The sequence below is a fragment of the Schistocerca piceifrons genome, chromosome 3 (assembly GCF_021461385.2).
Source record: "Schistocerca piceifrons isolate TAMUIC-IGC-003096 chromosome 3, iqSchPice1.1, whole genome shotgun sequence".
NCBI lineage: Eukaryota > Metazoa > Arthropoda > Insecta > Orthoptera > Acrididae > Schistocerca > Schistocerca piceifrons.
In genome coordinates this window covers 85,995,866-86,009,568 of record NC_060140.1, presented here as the reverse complement: position 1 = coordinate 86,009,568, position 13,703 = coordinate 85,995,866, and the positions used below count along the sequence as shown (strand labels likewise).

General features: G+C 43.7%; 1 protein-coding gene across 1 annotated transcript in view; it reads left to right on the top strand.

Annotated features, from left to right (window-relative positions):
• The first annotated feature begins 713 nt into the window (after window positions 1-713).
• Window positions 714-13,703, top strand: part of LOC124789429 (UDP-glucosyltransferase 2-like) — a 52,544-nt gene continuing 39,554 nt past the window's right edge. Inside the window, exons 1-2 of the mRNA XM_047256773.1 lie at window positions 714-827; window positions 11,163-11,351. Of these exons, the coding sequence (XP_047112729.1) occupies window positions 11,172-11,351 (180 nt within the window). The 5' untranslated portion in view covers window positions 714-827; window positions 11,163-11,171. The remainder of the gene's footprint in view (window positions 828-11,162; window positions 11,352-13,703) is intronic.

The window sequence follows — 13,703 nt, the reverse complement described above, 5'->3', positions numbered from 1 at the left end:
AAATTTAACTCGCATTTTTAATCACTGATATAAAATCACGTAGCCGGCCGCGGTGGTCTCGCGGTGCTAGGCGCTCGGTCCGGAACCGCGGGACTGCTACGGTCGCAGGTTCGAATCCTGCCTCGGGCATGGATGTGTGTGATGTCCTTGGGTTAGTTAGGTTTAAGTAGTTCTAAGTTCTAGGGGACTGATGACCACAGATGTTAAGTCCCATAGTGCTCAGAGCCATTTGAACCATTTTTTTAAAATCAGGTAACCTCTCAACGCATGAAGATTCATTTTGTTTTCTCCTCCTCTTCTTAGTGCTTCACTTTTTTGTCAGACAGTTAACACAGTCGCTGATCCTTACATCCACAAAGATGGTAGACCTACATAGTACAATCAATAACGTTTCGAAACGACTCCGTCAGAGTCTACCACTAGAACTCTGGCTTGCGTTAGCAAATGCTAAACTTCGTCAAACTTCCGTAGAAAGACAGTTATCCGAGTTATTGGAGAACGCGATGCGTGTAATATCTAATCACCACTTTTCGAGACAGTCTTATCGTAGCATTCAGTCATCGACAATACCGAATGGTCGGTGACACACGCCCCAGTACCTCGGCCAGTTTGTGCGTTGCGATAACTGCAAGTCATGCGATGACGCAGCGCTGTGTATCTCAAGGTCGCACAGAGTAATAAAAAGTTGGCGCAGCCGCAGCAGCCGGCAGTGGCCGGGCCTCCAGCAGTGCGAGAAGTGGGTGTGCACGTCGCACGGCAGGGACTGACCACGCGCTCGCACCTCGTACGTAGCCGACGTCCACGGAAAAGCTTCCTTAGTTACTGAGGTCAGTGAACACTCTGTAATACGTGATGCTTTACAGGGACAAGTAACGAGGGGAGACGAACGCTTAACTTGGTAGAAGCCCTTGAAGATAAACATTTATCACACACTGTCACCACATAAACTCATTTCGGTCAAACTCTGCTTAGCATCACCTCTCTTCTTTAGGTTTCAATTTATTACTTCAACTCGTCAGGACAGTATCCCCGCACTATGTTCCCCCCCATCCATCCACAGCCGTTTTGTATCTTTTGCGTATTTGTACTGAATATATATCCTGCTACATAATAAATATCCTACCACATAAAAAAAACTCGTGAACTTCTCGACCGATTTACTTCGTATCTTCACACAACGCACTAATAAACACTCTGACGGACACATCAAATTTTTACACGATACTCTAATAAACGTGCAGATGGACATAGGCTACATACTTTTTAAATACACATAATTTACAAATATATGTACAATATATAAAGAGGGAAAGACTGTTTCCAAAAGTCTCGAAAAGTTCTTGACTGATTTACTTCAAATTTTTACACAATACTCTAACGAACATTCTCACAGTTAAAGGCTAAATATCTTTTAATATATATAATATATAATTGGGTACATAAAATGTATAAAAGGGAAACGTTGTTGGCAAAAGTTTCGATAAGTTCTCGACTCATTTAATTGAAATTTTTACACGATACTCTAGTAAACATTTGGACAGGTGTAGGCTGCACATTTCTCTTAAATAATAATGTACAGGTTTTGTGTTGAAACAGACTGCGACAAAGAAAATGCTGTGCTGTGCCGTTTTGTTCTCTTTCTTGCAGTCAGTTTTAACTATGATAGTAAGAAAAATTGTTTCCCCATGTATATTGTTCCTCCTTACATAGAATTTTAAACAAAAATTGGATACACAAGAATGTGGTGTTTTGTTTTCTTCCTTGGAATCGGTTTTAACTGAAAAGAAGTAACTTATATTTATGGCTTGTCGGCTTATGATTAGAATACTGCTTCCCAATTTCAATTATGTAAAATACTGTCATTCTAGGGCCGGGCGGGGTGGCCGAGCGGTTCTAGGCGCTGCAGTCTGGAACTGCGCGACCGCTAAGTCGCAGGTTCGAATCCTGCCCCAGGCATGGATGTGTGTGGTATCCTTAGGTTAGTTAGGTTTAAGTAATTCTAAGTTCTAGGGGACTGACGGCCTCAGAAGATAAGTCCAATAGTGCTCAGAGCCATTTTTTGTCATTCTAGGTACTATCCTCACAGATCCAGCAGCTGGAGACGTCTCTCTCATACCCCGTATATCAGTGATCGCAACCGGTTTACCCATTCATTTCAAGTGGCTTCAACGACCAATCAAGGTTTCGTTTGACTTAACAATAAACAAAGCTGAGGATCAGATAGAAGAGGTAAGAAAAGATGCACAGAGAGGAGTGGGGGGGGGGGTGGAGGAAATGGACAGAGAGAGGGGAAGGTGAAGGTGGACAGGGAGGGGCAAGGAGGAGCTGAAAAGAGAGGTGGGACAAGGTCATGGACAAAGACAGGGGTGAGGAGGAGGTGGCTGAAAAGAGGGCGAGGAGGTGATGGGCGGAGAGGCGGAAGAGAAAGAGATGAGGATGTATATCCAATTCCCATACATATTTAGCAATTGCAAAGCATTGCAATGTTCACTAATGTACGCATATATGCACTACGTGATCGAAAGTGTCCGGACCCCTGGCTGAAAGTGATTTACAAGTTCGCGGCGCCTTCCATCGGTAATGCTGGAACTGAATATGGTGTTGGCCCACCCTTAGCCTTGATGACAGCTTCCACTCTCGCAGTCATACGTTCAATCAGGTGCTGGAAGGTTTCTTGGGGAATGACAGCCTATTCTTCACGGAGTGCTGCGCTGAGGAGAGGTATCGATGTCGACCGGTGAGGCCTGGCATGAAGTCGGCGTTCCAAAACATCCCAAAGGTGTTCTACAAGATTCAGGTCAGCACTCTGGGCAGGCCAGTCCATTACAGGGATGTTATTGTCGTGTAACCACTCCGCTAGAGGTCGTGCATTATGAACAGCTGCTGGATCGTGTTGAAAGATGCAGTCGCCATTCCCGAATTGCTCTTCAACAAGAAGGTGCTTAAAACATCAATGTAGGCCTGTGCTTTGATAGTGCCACGCAAAATAACAAGGGGTGCAAGCCCCCTCCATGAAAAACGCGATGACACCATAACACGATCGCCTCCTAATTTTACTGTTGGCGCTACACACGCTGGCAGATGACATTTACCGGGCATTCGCCATACCCACGCCCTACCATCGGATCGCCACATTGTGTACCGTCATTCGTCACTCCACACAACGCTTTTGTGGCAGTAAAGTGGAAATGTGAAGGGACACGTACAGCACAAAAGCGTACAGGCCGACCTCGTCTGTTGACTGACTGCCGACAGTTGAAGAGGGTCGTAATGTGTAGTAGGGACGTCTATCCAGACCATCACAGAGGAATTTCAAACTCCATCAGGTAGTAGGTGGCAGCACAATGCCCCTAGTATGAAAAACGTATGTTATTGAGGGTATGCGGATACTTTTGATCACTGGTGTACGATGCTCCAAGTACACTCAGAACAATGGATAAAAATATCATCATAACTACAGCCACACTCTGCAACCCACCTTACGTTGTCTGGGAAAGGGTAATTCGTAGTATATTGTCATCCTCCCTCTCCTGCACCTTACCTTAGTCATTCACGAACGATGCACGAGAAGAATTGTCGCTAAACCCAAATTTCTATGGTTTCATAGTCTCAGTCATTTTGCGAGATATATGCGTAAGGAAGTAATATGTCGATAAACTCTTCTTGGTTACATACGGATATGGGATCGTAAACCTCTCTGTGATTGGCAACGTCTCTCTTGTAGCACCTACCATTTCAGTTTGATGCGCATCCCGCGATTCTCTTGAGTTTACTGAACAAACTTCTCTGAAAGGAGACTACCGTCTTCGGATGTTCGCTTTCTTCCCCATCGGTCCTCCCTAGCAAATATTAAAGAGCGGCTCAGACGAGTGTTTTGTGAGCTACCTGTTTTGCTTGTGGATTACTTTAGCATATGATTCTTCCAACGAAGTCCAGTCTGAAACTTCCTGCCAGATTAAAACTGTATGCCGCACCGAGGCTCGAAATCGGGAGCTTTGCCTTTCGCAGGCAAGTGTTCGGCCATGTGAGCTACCCAGGCACGACTCACGACCCCGTCTCACAGCTTTAATGCCGCCAGTACTTCGTCTCCTACCTTCAAAACTTCACAGCGCATATTCCGCTGCAGAGTGAAAATTTTATTCTGTAAATATCTCCCAGGCTGTGGCTAAGCCATGTCACCGCAATAACCTTTCTTCCAGGAGTGCTAGTCCTGCAAGGTTCGCAGGAGAGTTACTGTGAAGTTTGGAAGGTAGGAGACGAGACACTGGCGGAATTAAAGGTGTGAGGAGGGGTCGTGAGGCGTGCTTGGGCAGCTCACATGGCAGAGCACTTGCCCACGAAAGGCAAATCTCCCCAGTTCGAGTCTCGGGACGTTACACAGATTTAATGTGCCAGGAAGGTTCATGTCAGCGCATACTCCGCTACGAAGTGAAAATTTCATTCTGGAAGTGTAGTCTGTCATCTACCTTTCCTGCAACTATTTTTTTGTAGAATCGTTTCTCGTCACTAGATGCACGCACCTAAGAAACAGGTTTCTGGCACATGACGTGCTAAAAGGTGAGGAGTACTTTTGCTCTCCCATTGTTACTTGTCACTTCTGTACGTACCGAAATACTACTTTTCTATCACATTCGGTAGCCCTTGAACCAAGCAGAATAATACTGTAACGATTTTTAAGCGTTTTGTGTATATAAATGGCTGGGAATTGTGTAAAAATGAAAGGCCGAAGTCAGCCGAAATATTGTAAAGTGACATCTAGTTGAAATAGTAATCCCACGTGAGTTTTTAACGCAGTCTTTACTGTGTTTCTGCTTACAAAGCGTCCATGAAAAATGAAAATATTCATATTAAAAGACTCCCCCTGTTCTATGGTGGGACAGTCTTTCACACCAAGGTTTTGTCGTAGCTAACAACTCTCTGTTGCATAAATAAAGTGCTTAGCATTATCTGCCTGCCCCTGTGTGCCTAGTCGTCTGAAGTTCGATGAACGTTAATTGAGTATTAGCCCCGTTTTATATACTAAGGAGAATCTGCACAACGGGAATTTAATACGTGAACTCCTGAGCGACCGATCAGGGTTTGCACTTTACTAAACATTCCAAGTAATTTTCTCTTACAAGTGGTCATGAGGCTAAGCATTTCAGGAGGACCAGGGTCTGCACACGGTGGCGCAATTTAACGAAGTAAGTAGGTGCATAATGAACATTTATTTAACAGATGGAGCATACTCCTAAAACTGCATTTACACGGATCAAACATTAAAAATACTACTGCTATGGTTCCACACAAGCACGCGGTAATAACGTACTGATCAATATTAGTCAGTAAGGACTGGGTGGGTTAAGGACCGTGACATGGACGCACACACAGTTCCTCACACGCAACGAATCAAACTCACCGACGAATCGAAGGCAAAGGTCGGCACTTTCCATTATAACTCAATCGTCAAAGCTGGCTAGTGACTCATAGCGAAAATAATGAGGAAAGTAACTCGCCACACAATTCATTAAGTGAATAATGGCCATCTGAATCTACATAAAATGTTACAAAATCTTCAGTCGCGAGAATCCCATACTGCTCCTAGTGATTCAGATTAATCGTTACAAAGAATGCTAGCTCAAAACCGAACTAAACTCCTGTGACTCAAAACTGACCTAAACTCCCATACAAAAATCACTATTCATGTGTGCACAGAAGCAGCACGTTATACTTACTTGACCATGAAACAGCGACTGCTGCCACTCGACTCATCCCTGCCTCAGTTCAAAATCCAAACTGCCTCGCCTGTGCTTACAGAGAGCGAACAGACATGGTGGAGGCGCACTGATCAGCCAGCAATGTTCCAGGAGTTTCCTCCTGTCAGAAAATAGGAGAGGGAGCGCCTCGTTCTTCGACCCAAAAATTTCCACTCGGTTCAGCAGCTGAAATTTCGAAGACGGCGTCTCTAGGCTCAGAAGGCCAACCGCGTAACTGTTCGGTTAGGTACGCGCGACCGATTGTTGTGACACAGTGTCGCCACAGACTGTCGCCTCTGGAGCTGGCTTCGAAGAATACATTCAACTGACTTTCCAGTCTGCTACCACAAAATTAAACCAACAATTTCCACATGAACTTACCCAGTTGCATGCGTTTGTAATTATACCCACATTCATTCAAAATGAGCGATCATCTATGTTCAGGAAGGTAGTTATGGGTAAATGTTGTGCTAACTACAAGTTGCAATAAAATTAATTTGAAACACTCTCAGTTTAGGTTCGCAGTGTGATCTACTTCTACATGGAAAATATGAGCAAACGCAGGCAAAGCAAAGTTACTCTGCCTAATTTGATAAAGCAGAACTGCAAAATTATATACGAGGCTATTTGATTGACGCCTTTCGATATTACTCGTAAAATATTTCCCAATAATTTTTATGAAATGTTTAACTACAAATGTTAGGAGAAATAATGTCACTACAATCACCGTTCAAGAGCTATCGAATGTCATTTAGAAAGTAAAGTTCGTACGTAATGTCCGGGAACACTTTCAATTATTTATTGCACAAGAACCAAACATTGTACAGATATCATACATATGTCATTTTGAAGAGATACCCTGAAAGTTTTTTTTTTTTTCGTGTATACCGCCACAGCGTAGTTTCGTAATTTGCCGATAGTTAGCGCTAGTCGCCAACATGGCGAGTTCAGGTGCGGAGCGAGCTGTTTTATGAAATGGCCACCCCGATCACCAGATCTCACTCCCTGTGGGGACACATTAAAGATCTGGTGTATGTACCGCCTCTACCACGTGATGTAGCAGAGCTCGGGGAGAGAATACGGGAAGCGGTTGCCACAGTCGACGATGCCATGCTGGGTCGGGTATGGCAAGAATTCGATTACCGTATTGACGTCTGTCAGGTCACTTATGGTTCGCATATCGAATGTTTGTAAAAAAAATTTTCAGAGTTTCTCTTCAAAACGCAATATGTATAACATCTGTACAATGTTTAGTTCTTCTGCAATAAATAATTGAGTGTTCCCAGACTTTATGTACACCCTGTATTTATGTTATGTTCACGGATTGCTCAATGGCATCACTCGGTTAGTCACCGTTGGCCAATAAAGTCCACAAAAGGAAAATAATTCACTTGCAAAGCTGAGTAAATGTCATTTGACAGGCCTGAAACTGCTCTTCCCAGCAGAAGTTCACGTGCATGTTTACCGCTTTCATTTCCTAAACTGTTAACTACGAATGTTAACAAGCTTTCCTTCAACGCTTGTCAGATATCGTTAAAAACAAAGTAGGTATCTCAGTAACTCAAAAAAAAATAATATGTCTGTTACTAATATAGAAAAATACTGTCAAATTCTGCTGAAAATACTGTACGGATCTCATTAATAAAAAATATTTTCCTTCCACACTACCACTCATCCAACACATGAAGTTGTTTAATTTCTAATCCTAATGTGGTTCCCTGTGTGCTGTACTTAAATCTGTTTTCCGACACTCTTTACGATTGCAGTCTTAAAGATAACACTTACTTTGAGGTTCTCTGGTCACCATTAGTTTATGGTATCTTTTTTCAAAGTTAACCTTCGGCGTGCTATTATCTTCATGACAGTACTCGGCTGCTGCCTCCTTTTGCATAGGGTCTTTCATTAAGAGTGATACTTTTTAAAGCTGTCTATTGTGTGTGTGTGTGTGTGTTTGTGTGTGTGTGTGTGCGTGCGTGCGTGTATGGCAGTTTCACTCAACACGACCAGAAGCGATTAAAAAGACAACGTAATGCGCAAAGTGGGGGCAATATCTCAGCAGCAGCGGCCAGTATTGAGAAAGAGAAGAATGTGTCAGTTTCAGGACGAAATCAACAATTGTGCCTGTCTGAGATATCAACGTGGCAAATGTTGGGAATGAATTTGGGCCTGTATCCGTACAAAGTTTGGTAACTCAAGAGTTCAAACCACTAATGTTGGGCAGTGTGATTAACAAACAAAGGTCGTGGTGAACATTTGAACGATATTTTGTTTAAAGCATAACTGCAATGCCTAAGCTTCAAAATAAAGCGCATTTTACTTTGATACGTTGAGCGGTCTTTTTTTTTCACAAATAACTCTGTCCAGAAGAAAAGTAAAAAATGTATCAAGAAAATAATTTTTACTAACGGAGGGGGGTCGGATCATTAACGAGCATGACTGCTTTTCTTCTAACGTCTTCGTTACGAACAGCAGTATGTCTTTTTTAAAGAGTACATTATAATTTTTAATCAAGACCTGTTCGAAGACGTATCACCATGTATCACCCACGTAAACGTAACGTTACTGAAAGTGTAACGCAAAACCGATCTTTACTCTCCTGTACAAGCTCTAATTCTGCCAGTACCTCGTCTCACAGAAGCTGTCCTGCGAACCTTGTAGATCTAAACCTGACAGAACTAAAGCTGTAGGGACGGGGCGTGAGTCGTGCTTGGTAGCTCAGATGGTAGAGCACTTGCCCGGGAAAGGCAAAGGTCCCGAGTTCAAGTCTCGGTCCGGCACACAGTTTTAATCTGCCAGGAAGTTTCATATCAGCGCACACTCCAGCCGGCCGAAGTGGCCGTGCGGTTAAAGGCGCTGCAGTCTGGAACCGCAAGACCGCTACGGTCGCAGGTTCGAATCCTGCCTCGGGCATGGATGTTTGTGATGTCCTTAGGTTAGTTAGGTTTAGCTAGTTCTAAGTTCTAGGGGACTAATGACCTCAGCAGATGAGTCCCATAGTGCTCAGAGCCATCAGCGCACACTCCACTGCAGAGTGAAAATCTCATTCTGGAAACATCCCCCAGGCTGTGGCTAAGCCATGTCTTCGCAATATCCTTTCTTCCAGGAGTGCTAGTTCTGCGAGGTTCGTAGGAGAGCTTCTGTGAAGTTTGGAAGGTAGGAGACGAGGTACTAGCAGAACTAAAGCTGTGAGGACAGGGCGTGAGTCGTGTTTGAAATGGAGGTTGTCTGAAACAACAGCTGTCTTTCAAGCTTTGGAGTAAGACTTGTCGAGAATTACTAGGAGAAACAGGTGAGTGAACAAATATGTTGGGGGACGGGGGATAGGAACTATGAGCGCCATTGAAGTGAAATGGGGTGAGCTGGACATGCAGCCAGACGCATGGATGGTAAGTGACCCAAGGAAGTACCTTGCTGGCGTCCAAGAGATAAAGAAAAGACGATGATGACGACATACGAAAACTGTGTAGATGAAATAGGAAAATATGCACTAACTACCTAGTTGCCTGTGGCTGCAGAGCAAGTCTGGAAGGGGCCTATTGTACGTAAAATGGGTGATGGTGGCGCCCTGTCTCCCATCAAGGGCTTTCATGCCTCTTGAATTCCTAGTACGTCTAACCAATTGATTTTCTGCGTCCTTGCGGAACACAAATTTCAAATTCTACCTGTTCCTACATTGACCTTTCCACAGTCAACATTTTTCCAGCCTTCAATTATGTCCCCAGTCCCAATGAAACATGCACATTTGAAATAACGTAAGTGACAATAGCCTGCAACACATCTGTTTGAATGTGAATGGCATGCGAACGTGTATTTTATCTTGTTGCTTATGCGCTTTGCCCTGTACTGAACTGTTCAGACTGCGAGAATGCAGACTGTCAATAACTTTAAGTCAAACCAAAACTGCATGAATTTACGTAGCACAAAAACTGAATCTGACGCAACATTATTGATTTGAAATTGGTCCTAGTAATAAAACAACACTTGATGAATTTGAAAATAGTGGTCCCTGTGTTTAATGAATGCTATCCCTCAAAAAATAAAATTTCTTACCTCTAATTGCGCAATGGTAATGCTCTTCGTACTGCTCTCTGTTAGTACTTTAAATTGTATAGTTAGCATATAGCTACTGTGCAAGGCTGTTGCTTATCATACATTTTAATTAAATCGAATATGACTGAGGCAATAACTTTTTGAGCAAAATAGTTAATCAAAAACGACATGGATCTGGAAACTGGTAGTGACTTGTGGTAAGTAACAACATGGCACTAACTTTAAAAACTTTTATTTCGACTCTTCGAAAATTAATAATGCTCACAATTAACAAACAATAAACTGATTAAACATTAACAATTAGCTTTACAAAATCATTGGGCGCGAGTGTTATACATTGTCTCAATCATCACTTATGAATACGCTCTTTGCATTTGCAAATAAAAAGTCATTATGGCCCGTAGCGAGTAGTATATATCTAGCACACATCAGAAACAACACGTATTTACACTTGACAGTCTTCCATATATCTCTCTATCTAAAGTTATTCTAACACATTACCTATAACTCCTTGAACCAGCACTCTTTGTTGAGATGCGACGCTACTGCACAATCGATACTACATCTGACCACCTCTGGTTCAATATAAAACTTTCTTACAAAATTTTACCCTATTCATCAAATATTCGTATTTCTTTTGTAATAGTTACTCTAACCAATTATAGTCTGCTTTTTGCTTCAACCGTGTCAAGTAATATTGCTACATAGTATGTAAATTTGTTTGACTGTTTCTGCTGTACTATTGTTAAGATGCCCGCCCACTAAGCCGCGCGGTCTAACGCGCTGCTTCCCGAGTGGGAAGGCGTGCCGGTCCCCAGCACAAATCCGCCCGGCGGATTAGTGACGAGGTCCGGTGTGCCGGCCAGCCTGTGGATGGTTTATAGACGGTTTTCAGTCTACTTCGGCGAATGCGGGCTGGTTCCCCTTATTCCGCCTCAGTTAGACTGTGGCGGCCATTGCTGCGCAAACACCATTTCTGCATACGTGTACACCAAAATTATCATATCACGCGAACATTTGGGGTTATACTCGTCTGGTACGAGACGTTCCCGGGTCCCGGAGGAGTCCACTGTCCACTGGTGGGGTGGGGCGGGGGGGGTGGGGGGGCGGGGGTGCTGAACCGCGCAATAAGCCTGGGTTCGGTGTGGGGCGGCAGTGGGGTGGGTGGACTGCTGTGTCCTGTTGTGGGGTTGTGAACCACTGAGGGCTACGCCGGAAAGACGCCTCTCCGTCGTTTCTAGGTCCCTGGTTTAATACATACATCCATTGTTAAGATTATATGTTGGAATTTGTTGGATCATTTATAACAGCCCTGTAAGCTGTCATGACGACGTGAACGTATGTAACGGGTGCAGTAGAGATATCTGTTGTTGGCAGGTGACCACCATGATTTCCGGCCTGTCGCTGGTGATGCTGTCGGTGCTGGTGGGAGCCTCGGAGGCAGCCAAGATCCTGTCCATCGTGCCGTTCCCTGCCGTCAGCCACCAGGGACCCCTCAAGACGATGAGTCTCGAGTTGGCCAGGAGGGGCCACCAGGTCACCTTCATTACCACCAACCCGTCCAAGGTACTCATTTCCCATCTCTTCAAAGTCGCGAGGGGCAAACTTAAATGACGGTCGCAACACCAGTAATCACTTAAAAATAACAGAAAAATGTAACAACTGTAAATGCGAAAACACATGGTCTGAAGGAACAGATGATTAGAGCCCCCTTGCAGTATTAAGCAACTACGGGGTGACAATTATTGAACTACACGAAATAAAATTGTCATAACTTCTGCCTCGGGTCGTGAGGGACATAGTATGGACATGCATTGTTTGATTTAGCGACGAAGCCTACTTTTATTTGAATGAGTTCGTCAATAAGCAAAATTGGCGCATTTGGGGGACTGAGAACCCACACTTCGCTATTAAGAAGTCTCAATGGGTGACTATATGGTGTGCAATGGGCAGTCACGGAATAATCAGTACGATATTCCTTTATGGCTACCGAATGGTACGTGAAGTTTTTGGAAGCTGATGTCATCCCCAAGTGACCCTGGTTTCGACAAGATGTGGTTCATGCAAGTCGGAACTCGATCGCATTGAAGCAGGAGAGTTTTTGATGTCCTGGCGGAGCACTCTAGGGACCTAATCCTCGTTCTGGGGTACCCAGAGGCCACTGGAATGGACCACGATTTGCCGCCATATTCTCCGTAGCTGAACACATGCGAGTTTTTTTGTGGGGCTATATTATACACAAGGTGTACAAAAACCATTCCTGAGCTGAAAACAGCCATTCAGGAGGTCATCGACGGCATCGATATTCCGACACTTCAGCGGGTTATGCATAATTTCATTATTAGTCTGCGGCACATCATCGTCAATGATGGTAGGCGTCCCGAACACGTCACAACCTAGATCTGAACATCTGTAGTGAACTTTACATGTTGAATAAAGTGTGTGGACGCGGTAGTTTCTAACTGATTTACGTTCTTTTTTCATATAGTTCAATAATTGTCACCCTGTATTTGTTGTGGCCGTTCTTTCGACTTTGAACTGGACTTGGACGCTGTGACAAGCTGGATCAACTCAACGGCAGTCGCCGAGCAGCTTGCTACAGTCGTGTTCTGCAACTCCGCCTCAAGGCGAAAATGGTGGAGCTCCTGTGGCCATTCACGGAAGGCGACATCCAGAATTATTTTTTGAATTTAGATGGAATGAATGCTGACATTTCTGAACTCAAACAGGTCTTAATTTGATCGCACTTGTCAATAATTGCATATATTTGATTATTATACAATTATGAAACATCAGAGTCGTTTATATTGCGCCACCCTTCTTTCTTGTTGAACGCAAGAACTGAACTGATCGACTTTAATGAAGCTTGTCATAGGGGAGCACACGTACTGAAAAAGGATTATTATGCACTAACCCACAGTGGCAGATAGTTCCTCAGTAATGTAATGTGTCTTTTATTTCAGTCCTCATAAACTATGTTTTTCTGAGTAACCAATTTGATACAGGGTTATCAAAAAGTCAGTGAACCTATTTCACCAATGTATTTGACACAATATTGCAGAACTTTGCATTTTAAAAGATAACTGAACGAGCAAAGTTTAGACGATTCTCAGACAAATGGATCACACGACTTTCGGTCTTTCATCCCTTAACTTTACCAACGTCTTAAGGAATGGCATCTAGCCACGAAGTAAGACCAAACTGCCAAATCATGGGACAATGAAGAAGAGAAACTGTCACAACTTTCTGCTGACACTCGGAAACTTATCAGATTTTAGTTACAAGTCCTAAATGTATTTTTCCTTTAGGACTCCGAAGAAGTAGAATCAGTAATCAAGTTCAGCGTTAGTCGATGTGACACATTCGCTTCCCTCTCTCCTAAGGTCCAGTTGAAGCGACATCGCACTTCTGGCAGGTGTGCTGGTAAAGATGGTGCAAAGATCGGAACCCTACACAGGAAATCCACATTATGTTAAGATGGGTCAGACTGAAGGCTGACATTCACTGATCGATATGCCCACCACGATCAATCCATCGGTTTTCGCCAATGAGTTTCAGAACTTACGATCTAGATGAGGGGTTGAGTAGCTGCAGAATGAGAGAAATTAGCAGCATGTCCAGATTCACACCGCCTGTAATGGTCTGTTCCATGAAGGAGAAGGAACCACAAATTTTTAAACTGTAACGCGTCACCTCACGGATGAAGTTAATGTAGTTGTTGAACGTGTCGAACGATTACGTGTGGAACTTTGTATGCATCAGGTCGTGTCTCTTCAGCATACAGTTAACAATTGTCGCGTCAACAATGTTTTTTTCACTAAGACCAACCTGTTCCATACGGTGTCGCATGCTTGTGGATATCCCAGAGAGAGTCCCTTAGTATTTGTATTCGGATGTCAGAAGTTGTAGTAATTGCAG